This window comes from Salvia hispanica, chromosome 5, assembly GCF_029641045.1.
Source record: "Salvia hispanica isolate PSC_SH4W2 chromosome 5, Shi_PSC_v1, whole genome shotgun sequence".
NCBI lineage: Eukaryota > Viridiplantae > Streptophyta > Magnoliopsida > Lamiales > Lamiaceae > Salvia > Salvia hispanica.
Window position 1 is genome coordinate 32,674,409 of NC_142696.1, and position 17,011 is coordinate 32,691,419.

The following is a 17,011-nucleotide window of genomic DNA, read 5'->3' on the forward strand; positions in this document are numbered from 1 at the left end:
TCATTTTCCACTAACTCATTACCCTCACAATCTATTATACAACTAGTATATATAAATGTGGAACCCATATTCTATTAATTTTTTTCACTCACTATCTTCATATTTCTTAAAATCTGTGCCGAGTCAAATATGCGACATTTTATGGACGAAAGAAGTAATTTCTGACCGACTACAGTTAGGACGTAGGAGTTGTAGCTGCCCATATAATTTGATATAAATTGTGTAAATGGTGTATCTGAAATTATTTATTTAATACCTACCACCCAATCAATTTATACCTGCCCTTTTTATTACATAGTATCTGTCTACAATTTTCTTAAACTTATCCTTGCATGATTCACGTTGTACAACTGTGTGATCATGATATGATTGTAAACTCCTGGGACATCATTTACTTTCAGAATAGAATTATAACACCGCTCCCTCCTATCCTTAAAAATAACCTTTTTTTTTCTTTCCGCTCCCTCCTATCCTTAAAAATAACCTTTTTTTTTCTTTTTTATCTGTTTTATAAAAATAAAAAATTTATATTTTAAGAATGAATCCCATGTTTGAATCAAATTAAAGATTCACGCAGTCATGACATAAATCACACATGTCGAATACGATTGATAAACATAAAGCGGAAGCTTACATGGATTCAGATTCATTGTGTTTGATGTTTTTGATGATTCTGAAGTATGAAAATTAGCCTTCCAAGTGCCAACGCATTCACAGATTCTCCGTAATATGTGAAGTACTATTATATGTCTGATCAATAGGAATGAGAATCTATTGATCTATTTATTGGTTACACTTGGGGACCATAACCATGTATTTAGAGAATAAGCCCCTAACTTTATTATAACTTTAGTTTCATCCATAACAAAATTAAAGTTATCCAAAATAGTATATGCACAATAGCCCTCATACTTTTATAGATAATCGTTTGACCCTATAAGTTATATAACCTTAGTAGATCACGTAATCGGGTCAATCAATAAATAGTCATTAATATTATACAATCTTTAGACTATTATGTTGGACCATATTAAAATGTTCCAACAATCTCCCACTTCGGCCAACATAAAAGTCACCAAATGATTGTACATTACTGAAGTTGCGTGCTTACTGTTTATATTAATCATCTTTACCGATCTGTTCTAGTGAACATGTTAATATAGAACCAAAGAAGTTTAAGTCACAACACGTATACATGACTAAACTCATCAATGATCACATATATCAACACATTTAGCAACACAAATCAAATTATGAGTGTGCACCGCTGCTATATATGAGATCTTTTGCATGTCTATTTTCAATTGGTCCTCTGAAACTGTAGTGAGGTCAGAAAATACCAAAGCATAATTCAAAGTAACTAAAACAAAAAATAACTAAAGTGTACACTTAATATAATTGAAATTCAATACTCCCTCCGTTCCATAGTAATAGAGTCATTTTGTCATTTTGGTACGTTCCATAGTAATAGAGTCATTTCCCTTTTTTGTAAAAGTCAACACATTTTTCCACACCTACTTTACTCTCTCTTACTTTATTCTCTCTTCATCTCTCAATCTTTTTCATTTTCCACTTTACTCTCCTTTTACTTAACTCACCTAACACAATTTTTCTTAATTTCCGTGCCGAAAAGAAACGTCTCCATTACTATGAAACGGAGGGAGTATTATTACATAGATGAACATCAACTACCACTAAACCAAAGTATCAGAAGGTCGAATACCCATGTGAATTATGTTTGTTGGAGAAGATTATACCGTATCAAGAGGAAGATATGGGTAGATTACTTATTTACCAATTATAGGAGATATGCAATCTTTGTAATTATGTTAATTAGGTTTACCTTGTAGAGCAATCCCTAGTTCTATATAATAGTACTCCATGTACAATGTAATTATCAGAAAAATATATACAAAACCTCTTACCGATCCTCTTAACATGGCCTCAGAGCAGGAACGATCTTGGCTCAGAACAAAATCATCATAGCCACAATATACCAATTCTCGACCCATATAGCCAAATCAACCACATAAACCAAATCCTACATCAAAAACAATGTCAGACAGTGAAGAAGATACCAAGAACCATCTGAAAACTCCAACGAGATTAAGGAACAGCAAGAATGTCACCGTTGCGTTCAAGTTGAACGGAAAAAACTACCCAATCTGGTCAAGATTGATGAAGGTCAAAATAGGAGGCCGAGGGGCCTACTTGTACATCAGGAAGGAACCTCCCGAACCCGGAAGCAAGGAGTATGACGACTGGGAGGAAGACGATCTAGTCGTTTTCTCATGGATCATCGATAACATCGAAGACGATATCATCGCCGATTTCGCACACCACCAAACATCAAAGGCGTTGTGGGATAGCCTTGCGATAACATACAACAGTAAGGCAGATCCATATCTCATCTACGACCTGGAAGAGAAGGCAATCAACATTAGGCAAGGAGATCTCGACCTGGAAACATATTATCGAAGAATCAATGGGCTGTGGATCAACATCGATCGCTCCCAGAAACAACCGATTACTTGCTGCGACAAGGGTGTAGACCAATTCAGAGAATTCTCCAGCAGCAAGAGACTAATTAAGTTTCTCACAGGATTGAACCAGGAATATGACTCGATTAAGCGGGAAATCCTCAAGGAAGAACCGCACCCATCAGTTGAGGCTGCCTACGGGTACGTGAAGAAGGAGGCTACTCGAAGAAGCATCAGTTCATCCCCTTCACTCACCGGAGGAGCCGACGGCAGGAGCGCCGATTCGTCATTTGGGGGGGGGGGGGGAGGGGGAATTGGGCACGGTTTAGCCGCCCAAAGTCGACGACCTAACCAAGGCGCACCGCCACACCCCACCGCAGCCACTCACCGGCCGGGAAACAGGCCGGATAAATCCCGGCTGATATGCTCTCACTGCGGAAAACCGAGACACACCAAGGAGGAGTGCTTCCTCCTAATCGGATATCCAGAATGGTGGGAGGAGAAACAGAAGGCAAGAGCTCAGGCGAGACTCGCCATCGGCGTCGATGAACGAGGACAGCAGAGGCAAACCGGGCCTGGAAACAGAGAGATGACAATGGGGCAGGAGAAACCGCCGGGAACACATGCCTCAACCGGCGGCGGCGGCGGCGTACGGGGGGCGGGCAATCTCGCCGAGAAGGAGGAACGGAGCGGCGGCGCCATTGGAGGTAGAGGGTTTGGTTTTAAACCAAACCCTAGTAATTACTCTGTTTCATATTTTAATCCCCATCAGAAAGCTTTATTACAGTTTGAACCCCATGATATTAAATTTCCACCCCCAGATTGTGTGACTTATCAAAACCGACCCCAGGCTTTAACAAAAACTCAAAGAGCCCCAAATACTTGTTGTTTCTTATCAAAAAACCCCTTTGCACCTTTAGAAAATGTTTCCGCTGCATTTCATGTTTATAATGGTGATAGAGCTAGTAATCGGGGTTGGATTTTTGATTGTGGGGCCACAGATACAATGTCCGCAGACCGGAATGATTTTAGTAGCTATGATGTTGTCACTGATACATATATTAAGACTGCAAACGGGGAATTAATCACTGTTGTTGGGTCGGGAACCATTGATATTTCTCCCACTCTCCGCTTATCAAACTGTCTACATGTTCCTACACTTTCTCAGAGATTAATGTCCATAAGTCATGTGACTAGAGACTTGAACTGTACACTTCTGATGCATCCTACCTTTTGCATATTACAGGATATTCAGACGAGGAGGATTCTTGGGCGTGGCACTGAGAAGCAAGGACTTTACTATGTGGACGAGATAGCTCAACATGGCAGTGCGATGCTGGCTCACGGGTCCACGAAACAAGAAATTTGGCTATGGCACCGAAGACTAGGACACCCTTCTCCTGGTTATTTTAAACTTCTTTTTCCAAACTTTTTGATTCCTACAGACTTTTCTTGTGAAACCTGTGTCTTGGCCAAAAGCCACAGACTGTCATTTAAACTTACAAACACTCGTATGAATACCATATTTTCTTTGATACATGCTGATGTGTGGGGCCCTGCTCCAATTGTTGGGGGTAATTTTCATTACTTTGTGATATTTGTTGATGACTGCACTAGAATGACTTGGATATATTTTTTGAAACATAAGTCTGAAGTTGTGGAAAAATTTATTTTGTTCTTCCAAATGATTCAAACACAGTTTCATACCACCATAAAAACCCTTAGGTCAGACAATGGGAGGGAGTTTGTTAATAATTCTATGGCCCAGTTTTGTAAAGAAAAATGAATGATCCACCAAACATCATGTGCCTATACACCTGAACAAAATGGGGTAGCAGAAAGGAAAAATAGGACAATCCTAGAAATTACCCGAGCTCTCATGATCGAATCCAAAGTACCCAAACATTTCTGGCCCGAAGCCATAGCCACATCCGTTTACCTCATGAACCGTCTACCTACAAAAATCCTCAACAAGAAAACTCCAAAATTATCACCCAAAGTCTTTGATATCCTCTCCAAAATGACCAAAATTCCCCAGCACCTAAACCTTCCACCCAAAGTCTTTGGTTGCACCGTCTATGTTCATATCCCTAAAAACGAGAGAACCAAATTATCACCGTGTGCGACCAAATGTGTCTTCGTCGGGTATGGGGTGAACCAGAAGGGATACCGTTGCTTTGATCCTTACACCAGGAAAATCGTTACCACCATGAATTGTAACTTCTTGGAAACTGAATTCTTTTACCACACCCACCTTAGTAGTAAGGGGGAGAGTGATCCAGGCAGTTCATCAGACTACCTAAGTTGGGTGGTGCCATTTCCAAATTCTTCGATTGAGGGTCCAACAGAACCAGTTGTCATTGCCGCCGAGCAGGTCTCGCCACCAGAGTTATCTCATCCGCCCCCAGATCCTTCTCAAATGATATCCGAGGTAATTCTTGATCCCGATGAAAATACAGTTTCCCCTGACCATGTGAGTACAGATTCCCCAAAAGAGGATAACAAGGTTGATAGTGACACTGGGAGATACATTCTTCCTAATCGGATCACAAGAGGAGTGCCTCCAAAGAGATATTCTCCTGAAAAGATTGGAAAAAAGAGTAGATACGGAGTAGCGAACTTCGTGCAGGGGAATTTGGCCAAGATGGCCAGAGCATTTGAGGCCGCATTGTATGAAGAAGAAGAAATTCCACAATTTGCGGAGGAAGCAATGAAACATAAACACTGGAGGGATGCTATGATCACGGAGATGAAGGCGCTAATGAAGAACAATACATGGGTAAAAGGCAAATTGCCTAAAGGAGTGAAGACTGTTGGGTGTAGATGGGTGTTCACGATAAAGAGAAGGCCAGACGGCACGGTGGAGAGATACAAAGCCAGGCTTGTGGCAAAGGGATACACCCAGACCCATGGGATCGATTGTGATGAGACTTTTTCGCCTGTGGCAAAGATCAACACCGTAAGAGTACTGTTCTCAATTGCTGCCAACAAGGATTGGCCACTTCACCAATTCGATGTGACTAATGCCTTTTTACATGGGGAGCTACCAAAGCCGGTTTTCATGGAACCTCCACCTGGATTTACTGATGAGTTCCAAGTGGGAGAGGTATGCCAACTAAAGAAGACATTGTACGGGCTGAAACAATCTCCGAGAGCATGGTTTGGACGATTCACGGAGGTGATGAAGAAGTATGGGTACCGACAAAGCAATTCCGATCACACACTGTTCATCAAGAAGAGAGAGGGCAAGATCACGTGTCTGATTATTTATGTGGATGATATGATTATCACCGGAGATGATATTGAAGAGATGGCCGAGCTCAGGAAAAACTTGTTTAGTGAATTCGAGATGAAGGATTTGGGGCCTCTAAAATATTTTTTGGGAATAGAAGTGTTGAGGTCAAGGAAAGGGATATTCATAAATCAAAGGAAGTACATACTTGACCTTTTAGCCGAAATCGGGATGCTTGACTGCAAGCCTGCAGATACTCCAATGGTTCAAAACCATGGATTGCAAATGAAGGAAGATGCGAAGCTCGCTGACAGGGGGAGATATCAAAGGTTAGTCGGGAAGTTGATTTATTTATCTCACACTAGGCCAGATATTGCCTACGCGGTGGGAGTAGTAAGTCAGTTTATGCATGCACCTCAAGAAGAGCATTGAGAAGCAGTTATACGGGTTGTTCGGTATTTGAAATGAACAGTTGAACATGGGCTTTTGTTCGAGAAACATGGACATTTGGAGATAAATGGATTCACTGATGCAGATTGAGCTGGAAATCCAAATGATAGGAGATCAACCGCGGGGTACTTTACTTTCGTTGGAGGTAATCTTGTGACATGGAGAAGCAAGAATCAGAAAGTGGTAGCACTATCGAGCGCGGAAGCAGAATTTCGCGGGATAAAGAGTGGGCTGACAGAGTTACTATGGCTAAGGAGACTTATGAGAGAGTTAGATCTTTACTCATCTCAGACGTGCAAGCTTTTTTGTGATAACAAGGCGGCCATTAGCATTTCTGAAAATCCAGTCCAACATGATCGAACCAAACATGTGGAAGTAGACAGGCACTTCATAAAGGAGAATATCGAGGCAAGGATAGTTGAGATGCCATTTGTGAAGTCCGAGGATCAGCTAGCAGATATTTTGACCAAGGCGGTGAACTCAAAGCTGTTCCGAGAAGTATTGTGCAGGTTAAGCATCGGGAATCCCGTCGCTTAACTTGAGGGGGAGTGTTGGAGAAGATTATACCGTATCAAGAGGAAGATATGGGTAGATTATTTCTTTACCAATTATAGGAGATATGCAAACTTTGTAATTATGTTAATTAGGTTTACCTTGTAGAGCAATCCCTAGTTCTATATAATAGTACTCCATGTACAATGTAATTATCAGAAAAATATATACAAAACCTCTTTACCGATCCTCTTAACAGTTTCGTTTACTGTCAACGCTTGGCATGGGGAGTGCTCTTGAGACCCTATGCGGGCAGGCATTTGGGAGTGGGGAAGTTGAGATTCTCAGGGTTTATATGCAACGGTCCATCGTTATTCTCTTAGGCACTTGCGCCCTCCTCTCGCCTCTCTACATCTTCGCCACTCCCATTCTGAGATTACTTGGACAGAAGGAAGAGATCGCGGCCCCTGTGGGAGTCTACAGAGCAAAGTCTCTATGCTTGCATAGATTTTTGCATTCGCTCTAGCTTTCCACATCCTTCTATGTTGGCTATTCGTTTACATTCTTGGATGGGGAACCGCTGCTGCGGCTGTGGCTTTTGATCACACCAGCTAGGGCACTGCGATCGCGCAGTTTGTTTATGCGGTGGGGTGGTGCAAGGATGGGTGGAGAGGGTTCTCGTGGGCTGCGTTTCACGAGATTTGGGGCTTCTTGAAGCTGTCGTTGGCGTCTGCTGTCATGTTGTGCCTGGAGATTTGGTATATGATGAGCATCATCATCCTCACTGGTCGTCTTGATGATGCAGTCACTGCCATTGGCTCGCTTTCAATATGGTAATATCACATCATTTCACTTGCATTATAATGCTATGCTCAGTAGAGAGAATAAAAGTAAGAAAGGGGGGAAAAGTAGAAAGATTGGTGTTTCAATATTTAGAACAGTTTAATTTAGAGTGAGACATCCCAAAAAGAAAAATATGTTACTTAAAGTGGAACGCGGGGAGTATTAACTAGGCCTCTTGAATCTAGCTAGTTTAAATAAATTGATTCAACATTTTGTATCTCAATTTGTGTGAGTGACGGAGACTGTGGGGAGGCATGATAGCTGGAGTTGGTTTACAAACATTACTATTATTGCTGCTTCTTTACCGAACTAACTGGAATAAGGAGGTTAGTTTGTAGGCTGTCTTGAATTCATCCATTTTCCTATGGAATTGAAATCTAAATTAATTAACCTTGCATTACCATATGATAAAATTATGTGAATTTGCAGGTAGAGCAAACGACAGAACGCATACAAAAATGGGGAGGTCAACAAATCAAATAAAAAATTCCCATCAACCATGGAATATAGCATGCGAAGTCGGATCAAGCTTGGGTGTGCCTTGCCGGAAAACAAGCTTTGAAATTTATTTTTGACCTTTAAATAATTGTATCAATTTTATATCCCACTGTATATCCAACTTATTAGTTAAGTCAACTAGTAACAACTTTTATTATTGAAACTTCACTCCAAGTCCAAGTGTGGAAGCGTTAGTACATCATATCATAGGTGGGCTAGTTATATTTATCAAAATAATAAGTCATACTTCCTTTGTCTGATAATAAATGTCCTAATTTTGATCCGCGCAGATTTTAAGAAATCGTTTCTTTTTGAAAGAAAATAGGAAAAAAAAAGTTAGTGGAATTTGGATTCTACTTTTAAATATTAATTTTATGATAAAATGGGAGTGAAATAAGTTAGTGATGTGAGGTCCACTTACTTAAAAGGATTAAAAATGAAATGAGACATTTATTTGCGGACAAATAATAAAAGTAAAAAAAAGAAGATATTTAATGGCGGACAAATGGAGTACAAGAGAGTATTTTTTAGAATTGCCAATTGATTTGAATAAATTGAGAAGATTGTAGTGATAAGTTTAAAAAATGAGATAAAAATTGATACCATTACAGAGATTGGAGATAATATTGATAAATTTTGAATTCCATGATGGGATTATAAAATTAGTAAAGGTTAAGATATACTATTAAATCAGTAACCCATTTTTAAAAATCAGATTTTGATTTATCATCTTTCCTTTTTACTTCAAATAAATGAAAAAAATAGTCTTATAATAAAATTTAAATTTTATGTATTTTATAAAGTTATGATGAATTGATGATCGTAGTTTTTGAGGCATTACGGTTAAAATAAATTGTGTGGACTAGCATCAATGATACGCGTGAAGCTCATATAGTATTAATATTTATAATACGCATGACTCCACTCATCAGAATAAATAAATAATTTATGATCAAATATTTTGCTAATTCAAAAAAAAAAAAAAAAAAATCTTTTCATTTTTATAATTTTGTTATAAAATATATAATGACATTTTTGTTAATAGTCAATATCGGCTAAATAATACTGCCTCTATTAGTTATTATATGTTCATTTTTCATTTTTCATTTTTCATTTTTCATTCATCCATCAATAAATCATATGAGCTATCCAGTACTAGCCTTTTTTATTAACTTTTTATAAAGTTAAATAATTTATTAAAACTCGAACAATAAAATATTTGTTGATAAACAGAAAGGGTAAGTAGTACTGCTAAACATTTCTTTTAACCTTTTTTAACGGAAAGGGTAATACTTTCTCTCTGCACTTAACATATAAAACAACGTCCTTCTATTATGCCATTACCAAAGTATGTCATCTATTATAAGACAAGACAAAGGGAGTAACATGCAATACTATTAGCTAAATAACATAACGAGTATATACGATTATATTTATACGAGTAGTTGCCTGATAATAATAATTTTACGAAAATTATTGATTTCCTTTTTCTAATTAATATAGAACTCCATATAAATAAACTCCATATTGATGTATTGTTCAGCTACTCTCTTCTCCGTCTTTGTTTGGCAAAAAAAACGAATGGAGGCGGAGGCGGCGCTGCTGGAGCGGAGGTCTGACGATTTAGATCTGATCGGAGAGAGTGGCGACTACCGTGAAGCCAGAGGGGTGAAAACATGGTGGAGAATTTTCTGTTTGGAGACAGTGAAACTGTGGGCGATAGGCGGCCCCATAGCCTTTCAGATTTTGTGTCAGTACGGGACCAACTTCGTCTCCACCATCTTCGTCGGCCACCTCGGAGATGTCGAGCTCTCCGCTTTCTCCATTGCTATCTCCGTCGTCGGTAACTTTGCTTTCGGCTTTCTGGTTAGTTACTTAACTATTCCTTAATTTCCTCCCCAATATTTTCTTAAATTGCATTTCTACCTCTTTCTCATTCAAATCATTTAGATTTTTTACGTAGTTGTTGATCTATAATATTATTTTAAATAATTAATTGGATATTTATATTTTCTGCGTAGGAGCAGTTGGAATTTAATAATATTAACTAACTTTATCATCCGTCACATATACCTTTTCTGTCATTTATTTTACTCTACTAACATCACAAATTAAAATTGTATATAAAGAATTTGAAATGTTTCATTTATTAGGAATGAGTAAATTATTCATTTTGAGTGAAACAAGATAAGTACTCCTACTACATTTTTGTTTTTGTGAATTTAATTATTATTTTGAATTCTTATTTTCTATAATTTTATTAGAATTTGTATTCATTATTTGAAAATTTTATGATAGGTGTTAATACTAGTTAAAATAAAAATAAAGATATAAATTGGTGCAGTGAAGTGTTGTAAGTGGAAAATGGAATCACTTCATCTAAGAGAAAAAAACTTACCATAAATGGATAGAAAAAAATTTGGGTAGACGAAAAAAAAACATGACTTATGACTGTTTTTTGTGGACGAAGGTAGTATCTAGGATATTGTGAAGCGTATTTGATGATTTTTGTGTGAGGTAATGTAAATGTAATGCAAATGATGATTATATGCAGCTGGGAATGGGAAGTGCACTTGAGACACTGTGTGGGCAGGCATTTGGGGCCGGGCAAGTTCACATGCTTGGTGTTTACATGCAGCGATCCGCAATTATCCTCTTCGCAACTTGCATTCTCCTCGCGCCCCTCTACATATTTGCTACTCCTATTCTTATGCTGTTGGGACAGCCTGAGCAAATCGCCAAACCTGCTGGCTTTTTCACTATGCTAACCATTCCTCAAATGTTTGCATTGGTAGTCGTATTTCCGACGCAGAAGTTTCTCCAAGCACAGAGCAAAGTCAATGTCATCGCTTGGATTTCAGCCCTTGCTCTTGTGGGGCATGTGTTGTGGTGCTGGCTCTTTATCGTTGTACTGGGGTGGGGAACACCCGGTGCAGCTCTTGCATGCGATGTTTCTAGCTGGCTGATTGCGATCTCCCAGTTTTTTTATGTTGTAGGTTTCTGCAAGGATGGCTGGAAGGGCTTCTCCTACGATGCGTTTAGGGAGATTTGGGCGTTTGTCAGGCTATCGCTCGCCTCTGCTGTCATGTTATGCCTTGAGGTTTGGTATATGATGTGCATCATAGTTCTAGTTGGTGGCCTTGATGACGCAGTCACTTCAGTCGGCGCCCTCTCTATTTGGTGAGTGAGCCATTTTTTGTTAGTATCTATAGATGGATTATAAGATTAATTAGTGAATGCTGGTTTGCAGCATGAACGTCGATGGATTGGAATTAATGGTGTTTATCGGAGTGAATGCTGCCATAAGGTGACGATCATATTAATTGGTGTTGGTGGGGTGTTTGTTATACTAGTACTAGTATTAGTTATTGGTTTTGTTTGTGACTGTGTGTGATCAGTGTTCGGGTTTCGAACGAGCTTGGGCTAGGGCGTGCGAGGGCAGCCAAATACTCCGTTTATGTGACTCTGTTCCAGTCACTAGTGATTGGGATTGTGTGCATGATTGCCATCCTCACCACGAGGAATCATTTCGCGGTTATATATACGGATAGTTCGGTAATGCAACAGGCGGTGGCTCGACTTTCAGGGCTTTTGAGTATCACGGTGCTTCTGAATAGCATCCAGCCAGTGATATCAGGTAGTCGTAGTAGTGTTAGTGTTAGGATGATATTTATATAATTGGTGGAATTGGATGTATGGTGCAGGCGTGGCCATAGGAGGAGGGTGGCAAGGAGTGGTAGCATACATCACCCTGGCTTGCTATTATGTTATTGGTCTGCCATTGGGATACCTTCTTGGTTATGTGGCTGATTTGGGAGTCATGGTAGTATATCATTTCTTTTGTTTTGGCCTAATTGATTTCACGGAGTATTATGTTATGTTAAGTTATTTTTCATTGTCAAATTAATTCAGGGGCTTTGGGGAGGCATAATTGTTGGAATTGGATTGCAGACACTTGTGCTCATAATTCTAATTTATAGAACCAATTGGGACAAAGAGGTATTTCTTTCCGTCTATCTTTCTATCTACCTATCTCTCTCCATCGTGTAGATATTGACGATCGATACTTGAAACGATGCAATTGCAGGTGGAGCAGGCGTCGGAGAGGATGAGAAAGTGGGGAGGCCAAGACATCGACGTCACCATGAAACCATCGGCTAATCATCTTTAGAGAATGCATGCTTAATCTGAATCACACACCATGCTAAAATATATTCAATTTTTTAACTTAATGTTAAAGAGAATTGATATGGTTTATGTTGTAAACTAGTAGTAACATGTTTTGTATCGTAAACAGAGATGGTTAGCTGATGGTTTCACAAAATTATTATTGTCAATACTCTAGTATAAATTTAAACGTTACATGGTTTACACAAAATTTGCTAAATTGGAAATTGTTTTCGTAGTGTGAAATATATTGTTGCTAAGAATTTTAGGAATTCACAAGTCACAAGGCATACCACAAACATGGTTCATCTCTGTACAATCTATACTAATTATGAGAATCATATGAACCTTTTAGGATAGATTTCATAGGGGAGTATCAATCGCTAACTAATTAGTAATCCCAAATTAAAACTAAATCTTAGCTATTAGATTAGAAAATCTAGTGGTTAAAATAATGTCACATGGATTATATTTTTAATTAAGTAAATTAATAAAATAAATTAGAGGGTATTAATGTCAATTCCCCCTCATTAAAATCGTCTTAAAACTTTAAATTTACGTAACTGTCTCGATTTAAATTATTTTTTTGTAAAAAATACATCAAATTAAAGATAATTTTATAAGGATTCCAACGAGATCATCAACAAATACATCAAAAAATCTCAATAAAACCATGTAAAAATCTCAATAAATATGTGTTGATATTTTCTTGTACTAGTGTTGATATTCTTATGTCATATTGTTGATATTTGTAATACACTATGTTGATATAAAAAAACATTCGCGAAAATTATCATATGATAACATAATGACGATATTACCCTTTTGTTGATATTTTGTCTACTATTTATTGAGATTCGTAAGATTTAATCCCATCCACTTATTATAAAATCTAAGGGTGGAGATTTGGTCTTGATTTTAGATTATGTTGCTATAAGCATTAGAATATGACCCAGATCTCATATATTCAAAATTAAAAATCATGGTCCCACAACATAATCTTTTAATTTATTATATAGTAATCACTAGTTTCACTTTTTTAATGTGATGTTTATTAAATTAAAATAAATGAATTTTAAAAATTATATACTCCCTTCGTCCCGTTTAAGATGACACGTTTTTCTTTTTAGTTTGTCCCAACTAAGATGACACATTTCTTTTTTTTAGAAACTTTCTCTCTCCAATTAATATACCAAACCACTTTTTCTCACTCCGATTAATACACTCAACCATTTTTTCTCATTCCTATTAAAATATTCATCTTTCTTTCTCTCTCTATTTTAATAATTATACCCATTTTTTCTCTCTTCAATCAAACACTTTAACCAATAACTCCTAAAATCTCTTGCCGGCTAGGGATGTGTCATCTTAGCCGGGACGGAGGGAGTAATTAAAATGTAAATATTATATAAATGATATAAAATATTAAATATTTCAAATTTAAGAAATTATAGATGTGATTTGGCAACCCAATTTGCGGTCATCATCTCCCGTCTTCAAACATGCATTGGACGATCGCACCCCACAATTCTAACCAACTACAGTTAGGAGTTGTGGCTGCCATATAATTATATGCTACAAATTGTGTAAATGGTGTATCTGAAATTATTTATTTTATACCTACCACACAATCAATTTATTTATACCTACCCCTTTTTATCATGATTCACGTTGTACAAGTGTGTGAGAGTATGATGACATGAATGTAAACTCCTGGGGCATCTTTTACTTTTAGAAGAGAATAAAAATATTTTTTTTTTTACTATTTTTTAAAATAGAAACTTTTGATTTTAAGAATAAATCTTATAATTCACTACTACTACTTTTACAACTTTTTTTCTTCTTCTATATTATTTTAACTTTGATATTTTTTTCATTTGTCTCATAATCCATGATTTAGAGAAATTATATGCGCTTTTGGCAAACGAAAAAATATCATGCGAATAAAACATTCGGCTATTTAAACGTCATTTAATACATTTAGCCAATTATATCCTTAATTTTTACATATGTACGAATTACGTTGAAAAATTCGGAAACATAGCATGATGAAAATTTTCTCTTTAATATAATTGAGAAAAATATTAAAGTTATGATATAATTGACCCTTTTTTAAAGTTAGTACAAGTAAATCAGAATTTGACCAAATTTTATAAATTTTATTGGCTATTTACCCTATTTAAAAATATGTTAGTTCAAATAAGATTTAAAAAATGTCTAAAATAGAAAAAATGAGTAAAACATTTAATAACTCATCATGCTATATTTTAAAGTGTACATGGCAAGCTTTCGTTGTCCACTTCATATATGGAGCCCAGATTTTGAACAATTTCATACCGTACGATTTGCCAAGTCTATGGCCAACTTGCTTTGCTTTGTTCTTTACCTATCAATGAAATTTCTCTCTTTATTTATTTATTTTAAATTAAAATATCCAAGGGTTCAGGGTTAATACATTATATGCTATCAATGTCATACGTCACCATATTTGTGGGAAGTTGTAAAGGATCGTTCGAACGACAACTGTACATCAGCCCGGATGCTAGGAGCCGGCGGCCATTCACAATGCAGGGCCTATGGGAAGGCCTTTCTCATCGGCCTCCATCACCCCACCATTGTAGCAGAAGGGCCGTCGATCGGCCCCTCCTCTCTCCCCCAAAAGGCCGTTGTATCGGCCTATGCCGATGTATGCCAATGAGAAGGTCCCTTCGATCGGCCCTCCATTGTGGAGGAAGGGCCGGTCATCGGCCTTCTTATTTTTTATTTTTATTTTTTTCAAAATTTTTATTATTTTCTCTATATATACGTCCACTTCCCATCATTTTCAATCATCCCTCCACTTTAAATGTAGGTTTTTTTTTAATCACGTTGTATTCTATTTTCCAATCTTGCAATACAACGAGAATTTGCGTATTAATATTTTTTGCATTTAAATTTATTTAATTTGATAACAAATTAAATATAAAAGTGCTACAAAATTAAAACAAAATAATGACGATGTAGAAATGAAATAGAAATGAGAGGGCCATATGGGAGGGCCTTCCATTGTGGGAACATAGGCCCTTTCAAAAAATGATGATGTGGAAATATTAAAAAAGAAGGGCTCTATGGGAGGGCCCAACCATTGCTAATGTCCTGAGTATCCACTATAGTTGGCCGGGCCAAGCCACAAAACTTGGTCGGGCAACCAAAAAACTTGTTTTACACTATGGTGTGCAAGCTCAAGCCACCAAATAAATTATTTTTTTTCATTTTGTGTATATTTTAATTTAACTACAATAAAAAATATTGGACTATAATAATTAAAAAAATGCATAATTTAATAAAAATAAAAATTAAAACCAAATCTTCGTTGTATTATAGAAAGAGGTAAAATTATACAATGAAAATTGTTTAAAAACACTAAAAAAAACACTAATTTTCGAAAATATATAAAAAAATATTAAATTAGAAAGAGCCGCGGCCGGGCCGCCGGTGTGGCGCTCTTGTGGGCACCCCCGCCTCCCCACCAAAACCCATGGCGCTCACTATAGGAAGCCGCGGCTGGGCCATGATCGAGCCACGAGCCGCGGTTCTCCTATAGTGGGAGTATCCACTATAGTTGGCCGGGCCAAGCCACAAAACATAGCCGGGCCACCAAAAAACTTGTCACTATAGTGACAAGCTCAATCTACCAAATTAATTATTTTTTTCATTTTCTGTATTTATTAATTTAACTACAATAAAAAAAGGACTATAATAATTAAAAATAAAATGCATAATTTTAAAAAAAAATTAAACCAAATCTTCGTTGTATTATAGAAAGGGGTAAAATTATATAACAAAAATTGTTTAAAAACACTAAAAAAATTGGAAAAACACCGCCACCGTCGTCTACTTGATGGCGTCAGCCGGGGGAATTATCGTCTCCTCCTTGCATTTTCCAAAAGTTGTATATAAATTGAAGAGAATGGGGTAAAATGTGTGTGAGATAAAAAAGAAGAGTAGAATGAGGTATTTATAAAAAGAAATTCAAATATATATATATATGGTTTTGATCTATGCAAAACTAGATTTAAATACAGAAACGCAGAACAATATCATGCGTAGGGCATTTTTAGGTCATGGTTAGTGTATTTTTAGGTCATACTAACCAAGCATGACCTAAAATGATCTTAGCATGACATTAAACTCAAATCTTATAATATGACCTAAAACTGGTTAATTATGACCTTCCGTGTTTTTGGTTAATTATTGACCATTAGATCATCTAATCCTAGGGCTAAGATTTGGGCTGCATTTCTGGATTTAAACACATACTTATTTTGATCATCTCCATATATATATATATATATATATATATATATATATATATATATATATATATCTATCGGGGTGCGTTAGGCTCCTTTGCACCCTAAGTGTCCTATTTCCTTCTTAAGCTCAACCCTTGGATCCTTGAATTGGATGGTTGTGATCAATGCATTATTAGTCTATAATGTTGCATTATTAGCTCCTGTACATTATTAGAATGAAAATGTGCATTATTAGTCTATAATGTTGCATTATTAGCCGCTGTGCATTATTAGAATGAAAATGTGCATTATTAAATGACACGTGGCATTAATCTAACCGTCAGATGACAAAATCGTGGGGCTAGGATTAAGAAGGAAAAATGACAAAAGATATGAAAAGTATTTGAATACATCCCTATATCTATATATATATATATATATAGTCCCATTATCCACAAATCCACTCTTAAAGACCGAACCACCGGACCCTACCAAATTAGGGCTTTTAGATCTAGTTTTTTATGGATAAGATACAAAAATTTATAAATTATTTTCGCCTTCATCACGAGCCTATT

The 17,011-nt window shown here is 36.8% G+C and overlaps 2 protein-coding genes across 2 annotated transcripts; both read left to right on the forward strand.

Moving 5' to 3' along the window:
• The first annotated feature begins 2,055 nt into the window (after nt 1–2,055).
• On the forward strand, nt 2,056–3,938 carry LOC125201352 (uncharacterized). The gene is made up of 2 exons (XM_089059208.1): nt 2,056–3,827; nt 3,926–3,938. Exons 1-2 carry the CDS (start codon nt 2,056–2,058, stop codon nt 3,936–3,938), a joined length of 1,785 nt encoding a protein of 594 aa, XP_088915334.1.
• Nucleotides 3,939–9,547: 5,609 nt separating this feature from the next.
• Nucleotides 9,548–12,332, forward strand: LOC125190198 (protein DETOXIFICATION 35-like). The gene is made up of 7 exons (XM_048087421.2): nt 9,548–9,861; nt 10,550–11,175; nt 11,246–11,302; nt 11,394–11,632; nt 11,700–11,818; nt 11,908–11,994; nt 12,083–12,332. The coding sequence occupies exons 1-7, from the start codon at nt 9,577–9,579 to the stop codon at nt 12,164–12,166; spliced, it is 1,497 nt and encodes a 498-aa protein (XP_047943378.2). The 5' UTR covers nt 9,548–9,576; the 3' UTR covers nt 12,167–12,332.
• Nucleotides 12,333–17,011: the final 4,679 nt, after the last annotated feature.

Excerpts from the sequence above, each read along its gene's own strand:
- LOC125190198 (XM_048087421.2), top strand. The coding sequence starts at position 9,577 with ATGGAGGCGGAGGCGGCGCTGCTGGAGCGGAGGTCTGACGATTTAGAT. Across the intron at positions 11,303-11,393 it reads GGAGTGAATGCTGCCATAAG|TGTTCGGGTTTCGAACGAGC; the intron begins GTGACGATCATA and ends GTGTGTGATCAG. Across the intron at positions 11,819-11,907 it reads TGGCTGATTTGGGAGTCATG|GGGCTTTGGGGAGGCATAAT; the intron begins GTAGTATATCAT and ends AAATTAATTCAG.
- LOC125201352 (XM_089059208.1), top strand. The coding sequence starts at position 2,056 with ATGTCAGACAGTGAAGAAGATACCAAGAACCATCTGAAAACTCCAACG.